This window comes from Streptopelia decaocto (genome assembly GCF_964273445.1).
Source record: "Streptopelia decaocto genome assembly, chromosome: 3".
Lineage (NCBI taxonomy): Eukaryota > Metazoa > Chordata > Aves > Columbiformes > Columbidae > Streptopelia > Streptopelia decaocto.
In genome coordinates this window covers 58,669,195-58,686,639 of record NC_138656.1, presented here as the reverse complement: position 1 = coordinate 58,686,639, position 17,445 = coordinate 58,669,195, and the positions used below count along the sequence as shown (strand labels likewise).

At 41.5% G+C, this 17,445-nt stretch overlaps 2 protein-coding genes and 1 long non-coding RNA gene across 5 annotated transcripts in view; all 3 read left to right on the top strand.

Moving 5' to 3' along the window:
* Positions 1–6,366: 6,366 nt before the first annotated feature.
* GJE1 (gap junction protein epsilon 1) lies at positions 6,367–8,305 on the top strand (the record flags this gene model as incomplete). The annotated part of the gene is made up of 3 exons (XM_082048490.1): positions 6,367–6,405; positions 7,003–7,185; positions 7,592–8,305. The coding sequence occupies 3 exons, from the start codon at positions 6,367–6,369 to the stop codon at positions 7,985–7,987; spliced, it is 618 nt and encodes a 205-aa protein (XP_081904616.1). The 3' UTR covers positions 7,988–8,305.
* A 4,285-nt stretch (positions 8,306–12,590) lies between these two features.
* The window catches only part of VTA1 (vesicle trafficking 1), a 42,696-nt gene continuing 37,841 nt past the window's right edge, over positions 12,591–17,445 (top strand). For 2 of the 3 annotated variants that reach the window (XM_082049630.1, XM_082049631.1), the window contains exon 1: positions 12,591–12,786. In XM_082049630.1, coding sequence (XP_081905756.1) covers positions 12,678–12,786 — 109 coding nt within the window. In that variant the 5' untranslated portion in view covers positions 12,591–12,677. Of the gene's footprint in view, positions 12,787–13,136; positions 13,262–17,445 lie in introns of those variants that run through there. The other variant, XM_082049633.1, reaches the window with a different exon arrangement.
* On the top strand, positions 14,842–16,194 carry LOC309438362. The gene is made up of 2 exons (XR_014183771.1): positions 14,842–15,289; positions 15,713–16,194. It is a non-coding gene; the product is annotated as an uncharacterized lncRNA (long non-coding RNA).

Genomic DNA, 17,445 nt, shown 5'->3' with positions numbered 1-17,445 from the left:
ATTTGCGAAGCTGTATTTCATGTTACTGTCAACTATAGAAATGGGGACAGGTGAGATGTTTTATCCATGACTTACTATTCAAATGGTACAACAGAGTGGTGAACGTTGTTCACCTCTTCAAAGTGCAGCATTTATTCCTAATGTTTCTTGCTTTCCAGTGAGATAATACATTTTACTTCCTAGTGTCTGCACATGTAGTCTTTCCAAACAGCTCCAACTGTTTCCAGCAGAATCCATGAACATAGGTAGCAGTGCAAATATGCTGGAAGAGGGGCAGACCTACTGGACTGAAGTTTTCAAGATAAAGAGCTAAGGCAGATGAATAACAGCATTTGCCAGTGACATACTCTGCAGATGGATTCTTTCCCTTCCTCTTCTCAAAAGGGAGAAGGTATGAGCTTGCAGTGAATTTGCTTGTTCATATTACTAAAATAGTTCTTTTGAAGCCCTATGGGTTTATGACAGGTGTATGGAGAAAGCAAACAAATGCATGGAGGACTTGCTGAAGTGAGAGAAAGAGTTTGACCACTGAAATACCAGAAGAAAAGCATTAATACATATATTAATACATAGCCTGTTCATGCCATGCTGTCCAGTGAAGGAATTTAATTTAACAGACATTAGCAATTTATCCTAAATAACCTTTTTCTAAGATTATCAAACAAAAAGTAATATTGCTTCTTAAAAGTTACACCTCTCTGTATCTATTGATTGATCTTTGTGACTCTTCTTGCTTCCCTGAATATATGAACATGTTACAGTTGTGCAAATTACTGTTTCATATAAAACTGATTACTTTATTATAATAGAAAACCCAGCCAGTGCTAGTCCTCAGAAGTGAGCAGGCTAGAGACTTCATCTTTACCACTAGTCAGCTGATAGGAATGGTCACAGAGATCCTCTGGAAGTGATTATTTTACTGGTCAAGTTTCCTTAAAATAGTATCAAATTCCACTACATTCCCTTCAAAGCACTCTTATTGTTGTCTTGGATATTTATCACAGCTGCTGATACTCTCTACTTTGCTGAGCATATACAAAATTTTCTAAGACCATCAACATTCAGGTCTCCGCAAGCAGTCTGAATCAGTCTTTTTCATTCCCATTAGTTGGATCCAATATGTGCCTTTAACGCTGTAACCCCAGAGTATGGCCCCTTCACTAATTTATTTGAAAATGGGCTTATATGTGAACAATCAATATGATTCCCATTGGGAGAATAGTTTAAAGTAAACACATATTTCATATTGATTTATCTGGGACAACAGGAAGCCGACTCTTTTTGAATTAGTATCAACAGAACACTTCAAAAACTTCTATTGGCATAAACTTCTTGCAGTTTGCATGGAGAGAGGTGAGACCCCTTGCTTTTTGTTGCACAACACACCACTCTTACTGCTGCCCTCTGGGAGAATTTCTTCCATCCTAGTAAGTTTTACCTGTCCATGGGATGGAATTCCTAAGGTTAAGAAATTAGGAACATACTCAGTGGGAATTTATTTTCCTGATTTTTACCAGTACTTGATTTCTCTAGTCTATTTTTTCAGAACTCCAAACATCAAGGAAATAAGGTTTGGAGACTGTGAGTGTCTCCAGCTCAAAGGAAACAGAAAGTTAGATTATGCTTCTAATGTCATTCAACAGATGTCTGTGTAAGAGCAAGGGAATATACTCAAACAGCATGAATATCATTTCCTGCAGAGGCAAAAAGGAGAGGAAAAAGATCCACAGACCCTGACATAAACCAGATGGAATTCGGATACCCACAGACAAACTGTCCATCATTCTGTTTTCAAACAAAAGAATCCATTTGTCTCTTTGGATGTTAGTTCAGTTTGCAGTCTAGAGAAATTCTCATTGTACAGCTGTGACACAGTACTTAGCACAAGAGCAAAGGAAAGAGCACCACAGGTAAGTCTCCTTAGTGGGAAAGAAACTGAGCACAGGCTGAAATCAGACAGCGCAGATCCAGCGTATCTGGGATTTCAACATCACACGGCAGGGACTGCAACAACTTGGAAACGTGGGGGGAAACCGGCTTCATCAGTAAATCCCAAATGTACGGATGCAAAATCGGTCCATGTAGGAATGAGGAACTGCACACATCTCAAAACACCCTCTACTGAGAACTGCTTCTAACAGGGGAAAAGGCTCCTTTCACATGTTTGTGCAGCTTAAGGTGCTTGATAATTCTGGGGCTAATTCCAAATTTGCATATCACAAAAAACTGTGTAGTCCCATGAAGAGCCAAGCATATCTGTCTGCAGTAAGTAGCCTTTAATCACGCATGCTTCAAACTAAATGAGACCCGTGTCCAAATGCAACCCTGGAAGTGATCATGTTTGAAGGCCTGATCATCAGTCATGTGTTAAAAAGAAACAGGACAACAAACAAGGAACTATTAGTATTCATTTTAAACACCGAGCATTAAGAACCAAACCTTAGAGAAATTTTTGTCGTATCATGCATTAGACCAGCAGATACAGCTGGAAAAAGTGGACATGTACTGTAGCAGAGTCACTTCTCTCAGACAGCTAGATGTACAATAACCTCCAGTAAGTCATGTCTTCTTCTTACTCAAATATAGGCTTTCTTAATTTGGTTGAGGTTTGTTTTGGCATAGACTTCCATTACCTTTCAACTTATTGGGTCAGAGGCTCTATTTAAAGGACAAGAGGATACAGAATCAGATCACTTCCCTTATCCCCAGGTTTCAAAATAGGTAACAGGGTTTGCTACTGCTACTATGAGGGTAGCTGGAAGTGGACCCAAGAAGCAGACAGCAAGAGTATCCAGAGATAGAGAAAGGAGGGAAGGGAAACAAGGGCTCTCTACCTGGATATGAAACACTGTGCTGTGGAGCCTTGAAGGAGGACAAATGATTGGCTTCTAGGGCTACCTCTCTAAGGCTAGACCACAAACCTCTGTGACTCTTTTACCAGTAAGGGTGACAGAGCACTGGAACAGGCTGCCCAGGGAGGTTGTGGAGTCTCCTTCCCTGGAGACATTCAAAACCCGCCTGGACACGTTCCTGTGCGACCTCACCTAGGCATTCCTGCTCCAGCAGGGGGATTGGACTAGATGATCTTTTGAGGCCTCTTCAATCCCAAACATACTGTGATACTGTGATACTGTGAAAATAGCACTGAAAATTAATAGTCTCATATGCAATGCCAGTGCATTCCCTGGGAGAAATCTATATGAGAAGAATTACTCCAAAAATAATTGTTGTGGACTCATGTAGAGAGTCTCACAACTGGCATAAGCTAGCAAACTTGATATATTCAAAATAGAAATGCCGAGTTCAACTACAACTTCAGGATTCCAGATAATAGAAGTAGCTATGCTATGTGGTCAGAGCTGAGCTGTGTCCATCAGCAGTACTATGTCCTCGGAGCACTGGGCTGCAAGGACGAACAGTTTGTGACCTCCCAGGCCTGGCAAAGCTGCAAAAAACACCAATATGGAAATTCCTCTTCATTAGGTCTGCATGACTGGCCGTGGTGATGGTGGAAAAGAAAGCTAGAGAGTGATTCATCATGCCTATTTCTTAATTTTTCAAAAAATGCTTGTTAGACTAAACAGGTTTTGCATTAATTCAATTAAAAAAACAGTGAGGAAGAAGCCTTAGGTACGACACACATCTCCCCAGACTGAGCACCATGGCTGAGCCCATACCCCTGTGCAATTAACCCAAACTCTCCTTAGTCCATCCTCAACTCCCTGACTTTGCACGCTGCCTGCTACTCTTTGTGCTAAACACACAGCAGCAGGCAGTCAGGAGGATCTGAGGAAGCCACCTGCCTCCTAAGACTCCTGCCCTAGCTGAAGGTGAGGCAACCTCCATCTCAGGTCTGAACTGCAGTCGAGGCACCAGTCTGCAGCTAGTAGAGGCCTCCACTGGGTCTAAGCTTCAATGTGGGGAACTCTGCAAACCAAAAGGGAAATTCAGGTGCTTCCAGCACTAAGCAAAGCTGAAAAGAGATTGTTCTCCAAGATTTAGGCATGCAAGCTCTCTTTTGGTATACAAAATCTTATCTTACTGATGCCAGTTCACTTTTTTGGGCCATGTCATTTTGTGTGATTTCTATGGTGCCTTTTTTTCATGCCACAGGGTTAACAGGTGTCATTACATTTAACCACACTAATAAAGCAATTAACTGGATACTTAATGTTAAACACACAGTTCATCACTCTAAGCACAAGTGCAGCTTGATGCACGCATTCAGTTTCCAACTGTTCAACTGTGATTATTCAGTAGGATTTCAATTCATTAAAAGGTTAAAGAGCACATTGCTGAGTTGCAACCTTGAGCTGAAAGCCAGACTTAGGATTCACTTAGAAAAAAGTGTGATATCAGTATCTTCCATCTCATGTGTACATGACAGACAAGCAATAGACAGCTGTTCCTGCAGATTCAAAATGAATAATGATTTTCTGTCAAGAAAGTCCCAAGGAACTGCTTGAGTTGCCTTAGCAGACTGCATTGAAAAGGACTGCAGAAGTAGGAGCTTTTCAGCTTTCCCATTATTGCTTTTAAAACATTTCTGCTTAAAGAGATGGTAAGAAATACCAATACAAGTATTCTTTGAAGTATATTCAACAGTAGGTTTTCAATATCAATTCACATGTTTTTTAAATTAAGTGATTAAAATATTATTGATATCAAACATCTGTCCAGCATGCTGAGCTAATGTAGTAATTTTATAGTACTGTGGAAACATTAAAAATTGCTTTTTGAGTACAATTAAACTCCATATGTATTATGAGCAGAAGAAAAACAATTTAATGTAAACAATTATTGCATTTTTGTGAAGGCTAGTCACACATCCTGAGAACCACAGTATTTTATTGCAGGTCACATACCACTGGGAGATTATCGCTTTTAGTTCATTCAGTGTATACAAACCTCAGCATTCTCTTTACACAGTGAAGCAGCAGATTGCATTTTAAAAAGTTTAGAAACTCAGTCTCAGTACTACAAACACAGCACCTTTTACAGCCCTCCAGGAGATACGCAGACATTTAAATAACTGCCTGAAAAAGGAGCTGTAGTAAATAACACATAGTTATTGAAGCACTTTTCACCTTCGACATCATCTACCTACTTCAGCAGATGCAGGGCAGGTTCCCCTTACAAAGGGTGTTCCGATGTTTTGAAATAGCTATTCTAATCATGCCATTAATATAGTCATTGTGGTGTCTTTTAGAGTCACAGCAGTCGAACCCATACAAAAAATGAACCATGATTCCCATCTCTTCCCTCCTCCTCCTGCTTCCGTGCCTATGAGCATACATCACTGAGGGAACAATACTTTTTGTTACATCATCTTGAAGTCACACTGCAAACAATTACGAAGGAGGCTTTCTCATGAGTTTAGAGATAAAATAATAAATGCCCCCTTCTGTATTTGGTGGCTGGATTTCACTTTCCTGTGCATCCTTTTCAGAACACCGAATAAGCTACAGCGCACCACCAACTGAATGACGAGCTACCCCTTCCCCTCCTCTGGTTTCCCACCTCCACCCTTCTTCCCTCTACCTTCTCATAAAACTCCCACTAGGTTCAAACTAGCATGCTGAGGTACATCCCCGTGTTTCACTGGGCAGATGTTCATGACCAGGAGTGTCTGGCACACGCACAGCTCTTCTGGAGTTCTTTCAACTGTGCATATGGAGCAGGCTGTCAAATTACTAAACACAATTCTTGCCATTAAATCATTTGTAATAATATTGGAGTGGTTAATATTATTTGTTTTAGTTCAATTGTGATTTGAATTCAGAATCTTGTACATACAGCTTCCCAGTTCAGTTGCATCCTTACTTTCTATTTGACTTAGTTAAATACAAGCTATTAAGCTCTAGATGGTGTAAACTGAACCTGTCAGCAGCCCAGGAGGCTGCCTCTGCGCCCCGGTTCGCGGAGCCCCGGTTCGTCCCGCCGGTGGCAGCCCCGAGACGAACGCGTCGGAGCTGCCCTACTGCGGAGCCCCCGGGACCAGGACCGCGACCGCGACCGGCGCGGGAGAGAGGCAGCGCGGGGGAGTCCCGCTGCTGCGGCCGGGCTGGGGCGATGGTCGGAGCTGTGAGTACCCCGAGGCGGGGGTGAAAGGCCGGCGCAAGGCGGCGGGGCAAGAACAGGGGAGCACCCGGCAGCAGTGTGGCGGTGGCGGCCGGTGCTGCTGACAGTGCTGGCCGGGGATTACCGCCCGGCGCCGGCGGGCTCCTCTTTCGCTGCGCCCGCCACCTCCCCGAGAGCCGGGGCCCGCCCGGGGGGCAAAGGGCGGAGCGAGCCGGGGCTGGAGCCGGGGCCGGGGTTGGGGTTGCCTCCGGCCGCCGCCGCCCGCGCAGGCCGCTTTCCCCAGCCATGTCCCCCAACTACATGCGGAGCTTCTCGGAGGGATGTGTGAGTAACGCGAAGCCAGAGCCGGGAGCGAGGGATTCGGCCCCAAAACCGCGCGGCGGCCGCGTACCCCATCCCCCGAGCACTGAGCAGCGATGCCGGCTGCCTCCTGCACGGACCGCTCAGCAGCAGGGCTGCCTGGGCGGGAAACGGGCCTGTCTGGGCGCTACAAATGACCCCTTGGGGAAGCTGGAATTTAATTTGCAAGAACAAGTACCTTTAGGTTTGATGATGGCACAGGCGGTCCTTCTTTTGCCATCACCTGACGTCATGTAGAATCGATACAATAGCAAAATGAATGGACTTTTGGTCGAAGCGTCCAGCTCTGCCTGGCGCATTCTGCAACAGCAGAATACAGATAAAGGCAGTGAAACAAATTAACAGAGAAAACTGAATGTTTATATAAAATTAGTAGCAACAATTAAGTGTTCTAATCCATTATTTTGTTAGAAAGCTACTGCAGCCTTCACAGGCAAACCCTCTCCTTTTAAAACAAGTAGAATAAAATAAATATTTCGGATAACGAAAATTAGCGAATAGGCCCTCAAGAATAATGCTGTCCATTTTTGTTTTCATGTTGAATAACCCTGTGATCTCCAGCTCAGGCCACCAACGGTAATCGGCCAATTCCACACCCTTTTCTTTGGCTCAGTTCGTATGTTTTTCCTTGGTGTTCTGGGCTTTGCTGTTTATGGAAATGAGGCCTTGCATTTCAGCTGTGACCCAGACAAGAGAGAGGTTAATCTTTTCTGTTACAACCAGTTCAGGCCTATAACCCCTCAGGTAATTATCTTTTGGTTTGGTTTTTTTTTGTTTGTTTTTTTTTAATTGTATAAATCCTGTGTTAAGAAAATAAACTGCAAAAAAATAAACCTAATTATTCCACATAAGAATAATAAGAAGTAATAACTGATTGAGATAGTTATCACCCTTTTCTTGAGTATTTTCCTTTTAATAACCTTTAAATTGTGACTAAATATGGTGTTGTGCTTTCTATCCTTCATAAAAACGATATTCACATTTCAGAAACCAACTGAACTTTTAAAATTAAAACATAACTGTGACTTTTACACTTATACATCTTAGATATATCAAAAACAGACTGGCAAAATGTTTCAATATGTGCGTGGTTTAACTGTCCTGATACTGCTGTAAATCATCTGACAACTACATTTCCGTTACATTTTAGGTATTCTGGGCATTGCAGCTGGCGATTGTACTGATACCTGGAGCCTTTTTTCACCTTTGTGCTGCATGTAAGAGCATCACACAGGAAGAAATCCTCCAAAAGTCATTCTACACTGGTTTTTATATCTTCACTGTTTTCTTAAGGATTATCCTTGAAGTTGTGGCTTTTTGGCTTCAGATTCAGCTCTTTGGTTTCAAAGTGAACGCAATTTACATGTGTAATGTGGGAGCTCTTGAGAAGAAGTTTAACATTACCCGGTGCATGGTGCCAGAGCACTTTGAAAAGACAATTTTTCTTATTGCAATGTACACATTTACTGTGATTACAGTGGTCTTGTGTGTTGCCGAAATTTTTGAGATCTCATGTAGAAGGCTAGGTTTCTTAAAAACTCAGTGAAGTCAAGCACTCCTAGTCATTTACCACCCTGTCCACTTGCAGTTTTATAGCAATGATTTCAAGCTATAACAAAAAAAAAAAAAAAAACAAACTCCTGTCCTCTATGCAATGTTGCAGAAGAGATGATTACTGCTGCAGAGTAGTCATCTGACACTCACTCCTCACCTAAAAAACACTGCATTACCTGAATAATATTTGTTTTTGTGTCAAGACCAAAAGCAATAAGATTTATAAAAGTAGCATGTTTTCATGACCTGCCACATACAACAGTTTTGCCTCCAGAGGAGTGCCTGTGTGTGAGAAGGAGGTTATTTATAATCATATTTTTATTCACATCTTTTATGAATACAGGTACTAATAAGGAGCTAATAAGGTTATTGACCTTCCAGGAAAAACTATTCCAAAGTTCTTACATATTCTTGTGGCTTTATAATTAAGCACTAATGGTGGTTAAGCTCTGGGTACCAGAAAATATTCAAACTTTTTCCCAGGCAGTGTCCCTGTTGCAACCTGCATCTCACACTCCAGGGGCAGAGATTCCTGGTGAGGCTGCAGTGACAAAAAATCCACCAGTATCAGCTGACTTTGCAGCAGCCCAGCTGGTGTCACCTGCCAGCTGTGAATCTCCTTTTACAACTGAGAGAATACCATGATATTCTTTGCACTGACTGGAATGCCTTACCCTCACTATGTTTCAGCTTAAGATGTTGAAGACTTTTACCAATTTTGTATTATCACATTTTGAAGGAGTAAAGGGGCTTTATGACTTAGTTTTGCATAAGAAACTTAAAAGTTTCAAAATAAAATAATGGAGAAAAGCCCTTTCTGGGTCCAGTTATGCCTTGGTTTCAGTGAGAGTTGCTTGTGCATGACTGCAGAATTGGGCCCACAGAACTTTTTGCTGTGTGTGTCACATCACATTGCTCTGACTAGAATTGCTAGAATAACAGTTAAAAAGAAGTCTGCATACTAAAAGTATTCTATGCAAGAAGTGTATTTGGATAGGTTAGGCCTTGAACTTATTATATAAGTATCAGATGGTTTTATGTCTCTTCTTAAGGACTAATAGACATCTTGAACTTAGAAGTTATTTCATTCCTTGTGCTTAAGTGAGGTAATGGAAACCAACAAACAAACCAACCAACCAACAACAACCAAAAAATTTCAGAACTGGAAAGAAAGGAGGAGGTAGTTTCCTGTATAAAATATGTACAAATAGAAATAATTAGTTATTTATTTTCCTTTTGTTTTTAAAATATTTTCAATTTCTAGGAAAAAAAAAATGAAAGTTTCTTCCTCTTTCATAATTTTCTATGGCTACTAAATTGAACAATTTCTGTTCTGAATCACAGTGAAACAAGAGACTCAGACCCATCACTAATTAGCAATGATCCAGGAACAAGAAAGTTAAAAGGAGTCTGCAGGCATCTGTGGACACATTTTGAGGCCTGTAACACTGAAGGGAAGAATATATTTGCTTCTTGAATTGAAAAAATATCAAGCAGAAAAGCATAAAAAGTTGAGATCCCGGTGACAGCATCTGGGTCCTTTTAGGAATATTTGCAAAAGTCTTGAAAAATTATTACAAAATCTTTTAGCATCAACTGTTGCTTAAGCAGTCCCAAGTGAGGTAGTGTTATAAGAGCCTTGTAAATCTCAACCACAAACTTAGTCCTTATTACGTAAATAGAATTCCATTATTTAGGTGTCTTGGATTCGATTGCTTCTGGGCCATTTAAATCAAAGTGGGTCATAGCTAGATGTGTGGTTTTTTGATGAGCTGATGAAGAACAATATGATAAATTTCAATACATTCACTGTACTAAAGTATTAATGTTGTGTTATTTTTTCCCCTATAGACGTTAATGTTGACTTAAATGCATGTCCAGTTAACACTATCAGATTTGTGCAATATTAAACTAGGTATTTGATATTTGCAAGCATTAAAATAGAATAAGAATCACTGTGCTAATTTATTGTTTGCATAACATGCCATGTGCTTGGGTCAACATGTTAAATTTTTTTAATATACATTGGTATCCATCTGGAATTATTCTCTACAAGATAAAGTTGTAATCTCAGGCAAAAATATTTTTATTTATAAATCAAATACAGTATCTATTGCTACTAAAAAGAATTTACTTCCATGTGCTAAGTACAGTGGTGACCAACCATACTCAAATCACACTTAATCAGGTGTTTGTATCATAATAAAATAACTTAAGCATGACCTTGTCAGTATTTTCCCTGGTGCTTCATATTTCCATTGCTTGTTATTGTTCTTCTGTAGATTTCAAATCACTTCAGAAAGGTCAGAGGAGTGCCAAAACCCACAGCCCCTCAGGGGACTTCCCCATTGCTGTCAAGAAAGAGCCCTGCAAAACTGTGACTGCCTGAGGACCCCTGTGGGGCTCTGGGAGCTGGATTACCCACCAACAGGTGCTTTCCCTTGGTGGTCAAAGTCTGGAACATATCAAAATATATTCTTCCAAAGCATTGACAACACAGATTTTTTTTCTAAATTTCTTGTGAAATTAAAATTGTCAGATTCCTCAGTTTGTTTTTCATTTAAAAACAAAATGTGTGTTGTTGTCTTAACACAAATGTTTTTCTGTGACTGATTCCATCATCAGTTTCCCAAACACGTTGATGGAGATATTACATCCACATAAAGAAACCATTTCCCCACGGTTGTCAACACTTCTCTTTCTTATATTTGCCATTTGTTTTCCTGACATTCATTATATCCTGAAGTGTCTTTAAACTTTTCTTTTTCCTAGTCTTCCAAACTCCCAACTCTTTTATCCTCATTTACATTGCTCTCTATCAACTTCCTTCCACCCTTACTCCCTCTGAGATTTATAATATGCCTGTGTGCATTTCTCAGTGTTTCACTGATTTTAGCTGGAATGCTTAGCAAATATTTGAGATGATCCTGAAGGCCTTCTTTTGTCATTATGAAAGGAATTATGTAATACACTGGGGGATTATTTGATCCAATTGTATTTCTGTACACAACGAACATGAAGTTCTGTCTCCCAGAACACAGTAGGAAGTATTTTCTTTGCTTACATCAGGGTCACATTATAAGCACTGCTTTGACTTTTTCACTGTTTTCCACCATACTCTAGCTGCCTCATTTTCCACAGACAGCACTCAAAGCAATCCCCAGCTTGTGTGTTACAGTCAGTTTTGTCTCTAGCCAGGCATCATGCCCATTTAACTTCTCACTTAACAAAAATCCATAATTGCTCCCGCCATCATCTTGAATGAAACAAGCTAAATACACTCAGTAAGTGATGCGATTGCCTTTACATCAAAGGTATAGTTGCTCTGGGCCAGACAGCTTCTAGTACACCACTGCAAAATCCCAGTCCTATCACCACTCTATGTTCTGCTCCTTTCTTGACTACCTTTCTGCTGTTCAGCCGTCATTTCCTTTCTGTTCTCTTTTCAGCACTCTCCCATGATAGCAATGAGACAAGACAGCCACCTCTCCTGCCTCATGCCTCCCTCCAACATCTCACACAGACACAGTATGTTTGGGATTGGAAGGGGCCTCAAAAGATCATCTAGTCCAATCCCACTGTTGGAGCAGGAACACCTAGGTGAGGTCGCACAGGAACATGTCCAGGCAGGTTTTGAATGTCTCCAGAGAAGGAGACTCCACAACCTCCCTGGGCAGCCTGTTCCAGTGCTCTGTCACCCTCACTGAGAAGAAGGGTGACACCCTTACTGCCTCTGTGCCCTGGAGCACTGACTGTTCTCTTGCCTTGCAGACGGCCGTTTTGAGACCACAAGGAAGTCTGGCAATGGGGATTTAACTATGCTGTTAGAATGAGAAGATGACAAACACTAAAATAATTAATACTACAATTTGTGAGATCCATTTGAAACCATTTTGCTGCAATGGTTCCCATTTATTTTCCTGTTCTCATCCCCTCTCAGCAAAAGAGAAATCCCTGGAGGTTCCTCAGAGAAGAAGTCATCTGGGAACCAGTGATACTGTGAGATGCACTTTCCAGGGCTGACAGCTGCTGGGAAGCAGCCCAGCCCAGTGAAGCACCATTAACCAGGGCGCTGGTGGCACAAGGCTTCTCTAGCAAGCGGCAGCAGGATGCAGGGCAGAGGCCCAACCATACAGGTGCGCTTGAGTGGCCAAGGGCCTCCCAAACCCCTAGTGGCCTCAGGGCAGCCCAAGGGGAAGTTTTTCAACCTTTAAAGGGATTTTACTCGCAGCTCTACTTCCACGGGAAAGGTGTGCCAGCCCTTTGGGTGGACAGGCAGGCTGGGACAGGGAAGGGCTAGGGAGGGCTTCGCCGCTCAGCCGCAGAGAGCCGGGCCGGGCCGCTGTTCCCCCGGCTGCACTAGCAGAAGCCCCGGCCCCTGAGGTCTCCACGCCCCCGGTGGCTATGGGACACGTTTCAAACACTTCGGAGACGCGTGAGGCTGCGCCTCCCCGCGGCCAGGACACACCACCCGCCTGCGGCGACCCAGGTCCGGGGAAACCGCCCCGACGTCCGCTCAGCAGGGGGCGCTCTTCCCGGGCGCACGGTCACCGGCGGCAGCCCGCCCAGCACGTACGTGTCCCGACGGCCCACGCCGGAAGCGGAAGCGGCCGGCGCCTGGCTCGGGAGCGAGAGGCGTTGTGGGCTGCCCGTGGTTGCCGCTGCGCGGTGCCGTCTGCGCGATGGCGGCCGCGGCGCTTCCCCCGCTGCCGCCGCAGTTCAAGAGCATCCAGCACCATCTGCGAACCGCGCAGGAGCTGGACAAGCGCGAGCCGGTGGTGGCGTACTACTGTGAGTGAGGCGGCCGCAGCGCCGGCCCCCGGGCCGGGCCCGCCCCGGCCTATCGCGTCCCGCCCCGCCCGCGGCTCCCCGCGGTTGGGGCCGCCACCGCCCCCGGCCACCAGTCGCACGGAGCGCGCCCCTCCCTCTTTCCGCTTGGCTGGTTGGGTTGTGCGGAGTGCCCGTGGGATGTACGGAAAGTGGGGTAGGGGAAGGCCCCACCTCTTGGGGAGGTGCGAGCTGATCATGGTCTTTCTTGGCCACCGTTTCAGCTGCAAGCCCCGACCCGTCTTTCGTGTGCTCTATTTTTGCAGAGTTAAGCCTTTTTGCAGTCGTAGTGGATATGCCAGCAGCTTAAATACATGATTGTACGCACGTGTATAAATTCAAGTTTCCTCTGTTGGGATAGTCCTAAAAAGTATTGCAAAAAACTGACATTCGAGAGTCTTTTCTTTTTTCTGCTGCTGAAAAGACCACTTGTATCTGAGTAAGCAATTTGGCTTTGAGAGTCTTTAATTCCCTATAGTAATGTTAATTTTATTTTTTGCTAGGCTTTGTCACTTATTCAGGGTTCTGTAATGAAGAAAGTGGGTGGCTTGTTTGTTGTTGTTAGTTTCATTGAAATGAACACAGCAAAATCTTAATGTAAATTTTTCAAATTAGTATTTATATTTTCCAGGCTAACTTTTGGCATCTAAGCTAATGGTCGTCGGGGTGGTCTGTGAGCCTTTCTAAAACCTTTCCACAGTTAATTAAGGAATGCAAGACTGTTGTTAGTAGTCTTAAATTCCTGTCACAGTTAGTCACCACAGTTAGAAAGTTTCTGAGACTAGCAGATCACCAGAAATGTTATGTTTATGTTTGGTTTTTTTCGTGAGATGTGAGGAGGTTATTTGTGGGTTTACTTGGCAATAGCTTGTCTTCAAAGAGAATTAAATAAAAATAGAGGTAGAACTTTTAGTCTAATTTGTAAGGCAATCTTAAGTTTAGAAGGATGGATTGATGAAATTCAGGCTTCAGAAATCTCTGAAAAAAACTGTCAACTCAGTGTCAGAACAATAATTTTAATTTTTATGTCTTACGCAGTAATACTGTGCTGATGTGGAAAAATGCCACCAGAGAAGTGAGATAGTCGCATATTAGAACACTGAATGTTCTTGATAGTACCCACTCTTTTTGAATAGAAAGACACAGGACAAGTCATACTTGGTGTGGCAGGAAGTACCAGCTAGGTCAGGTTTCACTGTTTGGGGTTTTGTTTGTTTTCTTTATTTCTTTGGCACTTTTTTGTCAGGTGTAAGACCCTGTCTGGCTATACAATAAAAATACTAGCATTTGTTGTAGGTAACAAAATACAGGTCTAGTTGTATTTTTAAAAGTGTTTTGGTGGCTGATGTCTGTGTTTCGTAATGTCTTTTCCATTCTGAAGCTTAATGTAAATCTCAGTATACAGCGGGGGGGGGGAAAAACCCCTGTGTCGAATAATTAGCATTTTCTGTAAAGTCCTTTGTATTGTCTGTCCCAAGTAGCCTGAAAATTTGCACATCTTGTTTTTTCATTTGAGTACTTCAGCACATCTGATTTATTACTGACTATAGTAAAGACTATATTCCAGAGATCTCTTTCTCATTACATTATTACACAAAGTAAAAATCGGTGACTGTTTTTTCAAGCCAGGTCTTGATTGGATCCTTTGTTCTTTTAAATACGTAAAGGAAAAGCATTAATTTTCACCAGTGGTCCACTGATGACACTTACTTCTTCCCATGGTGGATGAGTTTGGATTGATTAAAATGCAGAATTTCTGTTTTGTAGTGTTTTGGTGGTTGTGGGTTTTTCTGTGTTGTTGTTGTTGTGTTTTTGTGGTGGTGGTGGTGTTGTTATTTCTGGCTTTGAAGCAAAAATAAAGTATATGAACCATTAATTTTGAACATTGTGGGTTTGGAACAATTATATGGAATCCCATAATATTAATTATTAATATTGCTACTGTCAAAAAAATGTATATACTTCTAGCAAACTATGAATAATAAAAGCTTTCCTAAAAAGGTAGCTTTTTTAAAGTGTAAGTCTAAGTATAGTAACAATTTTCAGATAACATTTTGAAAGCAACAGATTTTATGTGGAGTTAAAGCAATGTTTCTCATTAGATGCTTCACTGAAAAAAAGCTGAACATCACTTTTTTGAGCCTTTGAAATGTGTTTCAGAGGAGCTCTGTCCATTGCTATAAGGTATTGTGTAGGACGAGTAGTGTGAGGAAAGCTTGATGTGTGCTGGAACATGTGATGTTCTCTGTGCTCGTGCTTCTCTGCCAGGCTTGTCTACAGGTATGGGCCTGTCACTGTGCATGTTGTGGGACCAGAAGCCAAGGGGACCCTGCAGTAAAAGATCATGTGAGGGAACAGTGCTGCCATGTTCCATCACACGGTTGCTTGCAGAGCCACCACGTGAGGGGAAACATCTGAATTTTGATTATATGACGGATGTGACTATCAGTCTGAAGAAAAGAGTAAGGTGCTTATAGATTTGGAATATTGCCTGAAGTGGTTCATCCCTAGAAAAAAACTTTGGTCCTAATATTTATGTTTCCATGGCACAGTAGTTTTCAGTATGGACATATGCTAGGTTTTGATTTATGTGCATTTTAGTTAAATTCCACTTGTATATTTCTGAAAATGAGAGCTGCAACACAAACTGATTTGAATATCAGAAGTAAGTGAACTCAAGTAAGATGTGTTTGCAACCTAAAATATTATTTTTTATGGCTTAGCAATAAAATTGTCAGGAGGAACTACTTACTGCCCATGTTAATATTTTTGTCTCTCATCAGCATCTAGTGGGGCTAGAGGTGTGCTCTCAAACATGGGAACTTGAATGGCAGTTACACATTTTATTAACTTACACCATTTTAATTTTTTTTCTCTTACATTTTTTAAGTGTACTTCATTTGAAGCATTAAACTGGCATAAACCAGCACTACCACCCGAAGAAGATCCTGTAGTCCTTCCCGACCCTAATGTGCTTCAGAAGCAAACATTGATGTATGATGAAAGACAAGGTGGTTTTCAGCCAGGCCAATTCACTACTGCTTAAACAGCTGTGCTCCCACAGAGACAAAGACATGGAACAAGACACAGTGGCTTGGGGCAATGAGAAGACTCCTTTTTTGATATTGCTGGCATGTGTTGATTTAAATAAATCATAATTTGATGAACATTAATATCTGTTTTACACAATATGGATAGCTACAGCAGGGATGATTTGTATTTTTCAACTGCCACATAATTTTCCACATGAGAAGTAAAACACTAAAGAACAACATTGATGTTCTTGTGCACTGTAACGTATCACAGATGCACTTTTTTTGTGGTACTTGCTAGAAACACTGCAAAAATTAAAAAATTGTTTTATTTCTGGTAGTCCTGTGTATTCCTTACAAAGCCTTCATGCTTAACTCCAATTTTAGGTATTCATATTCAAAGCAGTATATGATCAGTAGCTTTATACGTCGTTTGTAAACAGTTAAATTTTTAGCTGTAGCCACTGTTAGTAGATGAACATAATTGATTAAAGCAAAAACATATATTTGCTTCCTGACAGTATGCACTGTAAATTTACATGGTTGTAAAATTTGTTCTACTTAGAACATGACTGTAGAGAAATAAAGAAACCAAGCTTACTTTTTTAAGTTATACACGACATGATCTCACAAAATAATTCTCCTTTTAAAGAGATTAGACGCTTTTACACAAGTGTTCAGCACTGCAGTAATTTGCCATCTTCTTTTAAAATGCTTGCTGCCCCATATGATACTGTTTTTCACATTTCATGTTATTTTGTTAATTTTTGTCATTAAGTATGTACCTATTTCAGGTTCAGTAAAGGTCAGCTGACTGGATAGGTATAAGGGAATGCCAGTAAAGGATGCTTCATTGTTTGCCTAGCAAAAGGAAAATGATCGGTGGTCAATAAGATAACTTTCTTATCTTGAAAACTTACATGAGTCTGACTGCCTACTTGGAGAAGTTATTCTGCAAACACGAGGAGGCAGGCTTTGATTAAAAAATAATCTCTGGCCTGTGTAATAACTAAAGAAATTTGATCTCTAACTGTGCCATAGGCAACTTGACTCAGAAGTTACTTTTTGAAAAACTGGAAGGTGAGAGCTAGTTTTGTCTTCTATAAACTGCATTTTAGTGTTTAACGCAAGATTTCCCTTAATAGCAGTTGTTTCAGCATTTCAGTAGTGTTGTTAAGCTCTTTTCAAAGACGATTGGTAGTTTATTTTATATTTCTATACTTACTGGCTATTGATATTCTAATTCATAAGTGTTGAGAGAATGCCAGTGAGTTGCCAGAAAAGCACTGATGTTCCATGATAAATAACATCCTGACACACAGCAGTGTTTGGATATCCAGTGAATGCAATGAAAAAATGTTCTACTAACTTCAGAAAAGCAGGGCTGTGATAGTCTGCTAAACATCAGAAACTGTTCATGTGAGATCAGTAGACCTGATCTGTTTAAAAAAAGGTGTGAAGAAAATCTCCTACAATTCTCAAATTATTGAGATAGAAAAGTAGCAGAGAAGTCCTTCCTAAAGATCTTACTGTTGTGTTGACATTTCTGGTTTTGTGGGATTAAGCAGGAGAGAAAAGCAAAAGAGACATT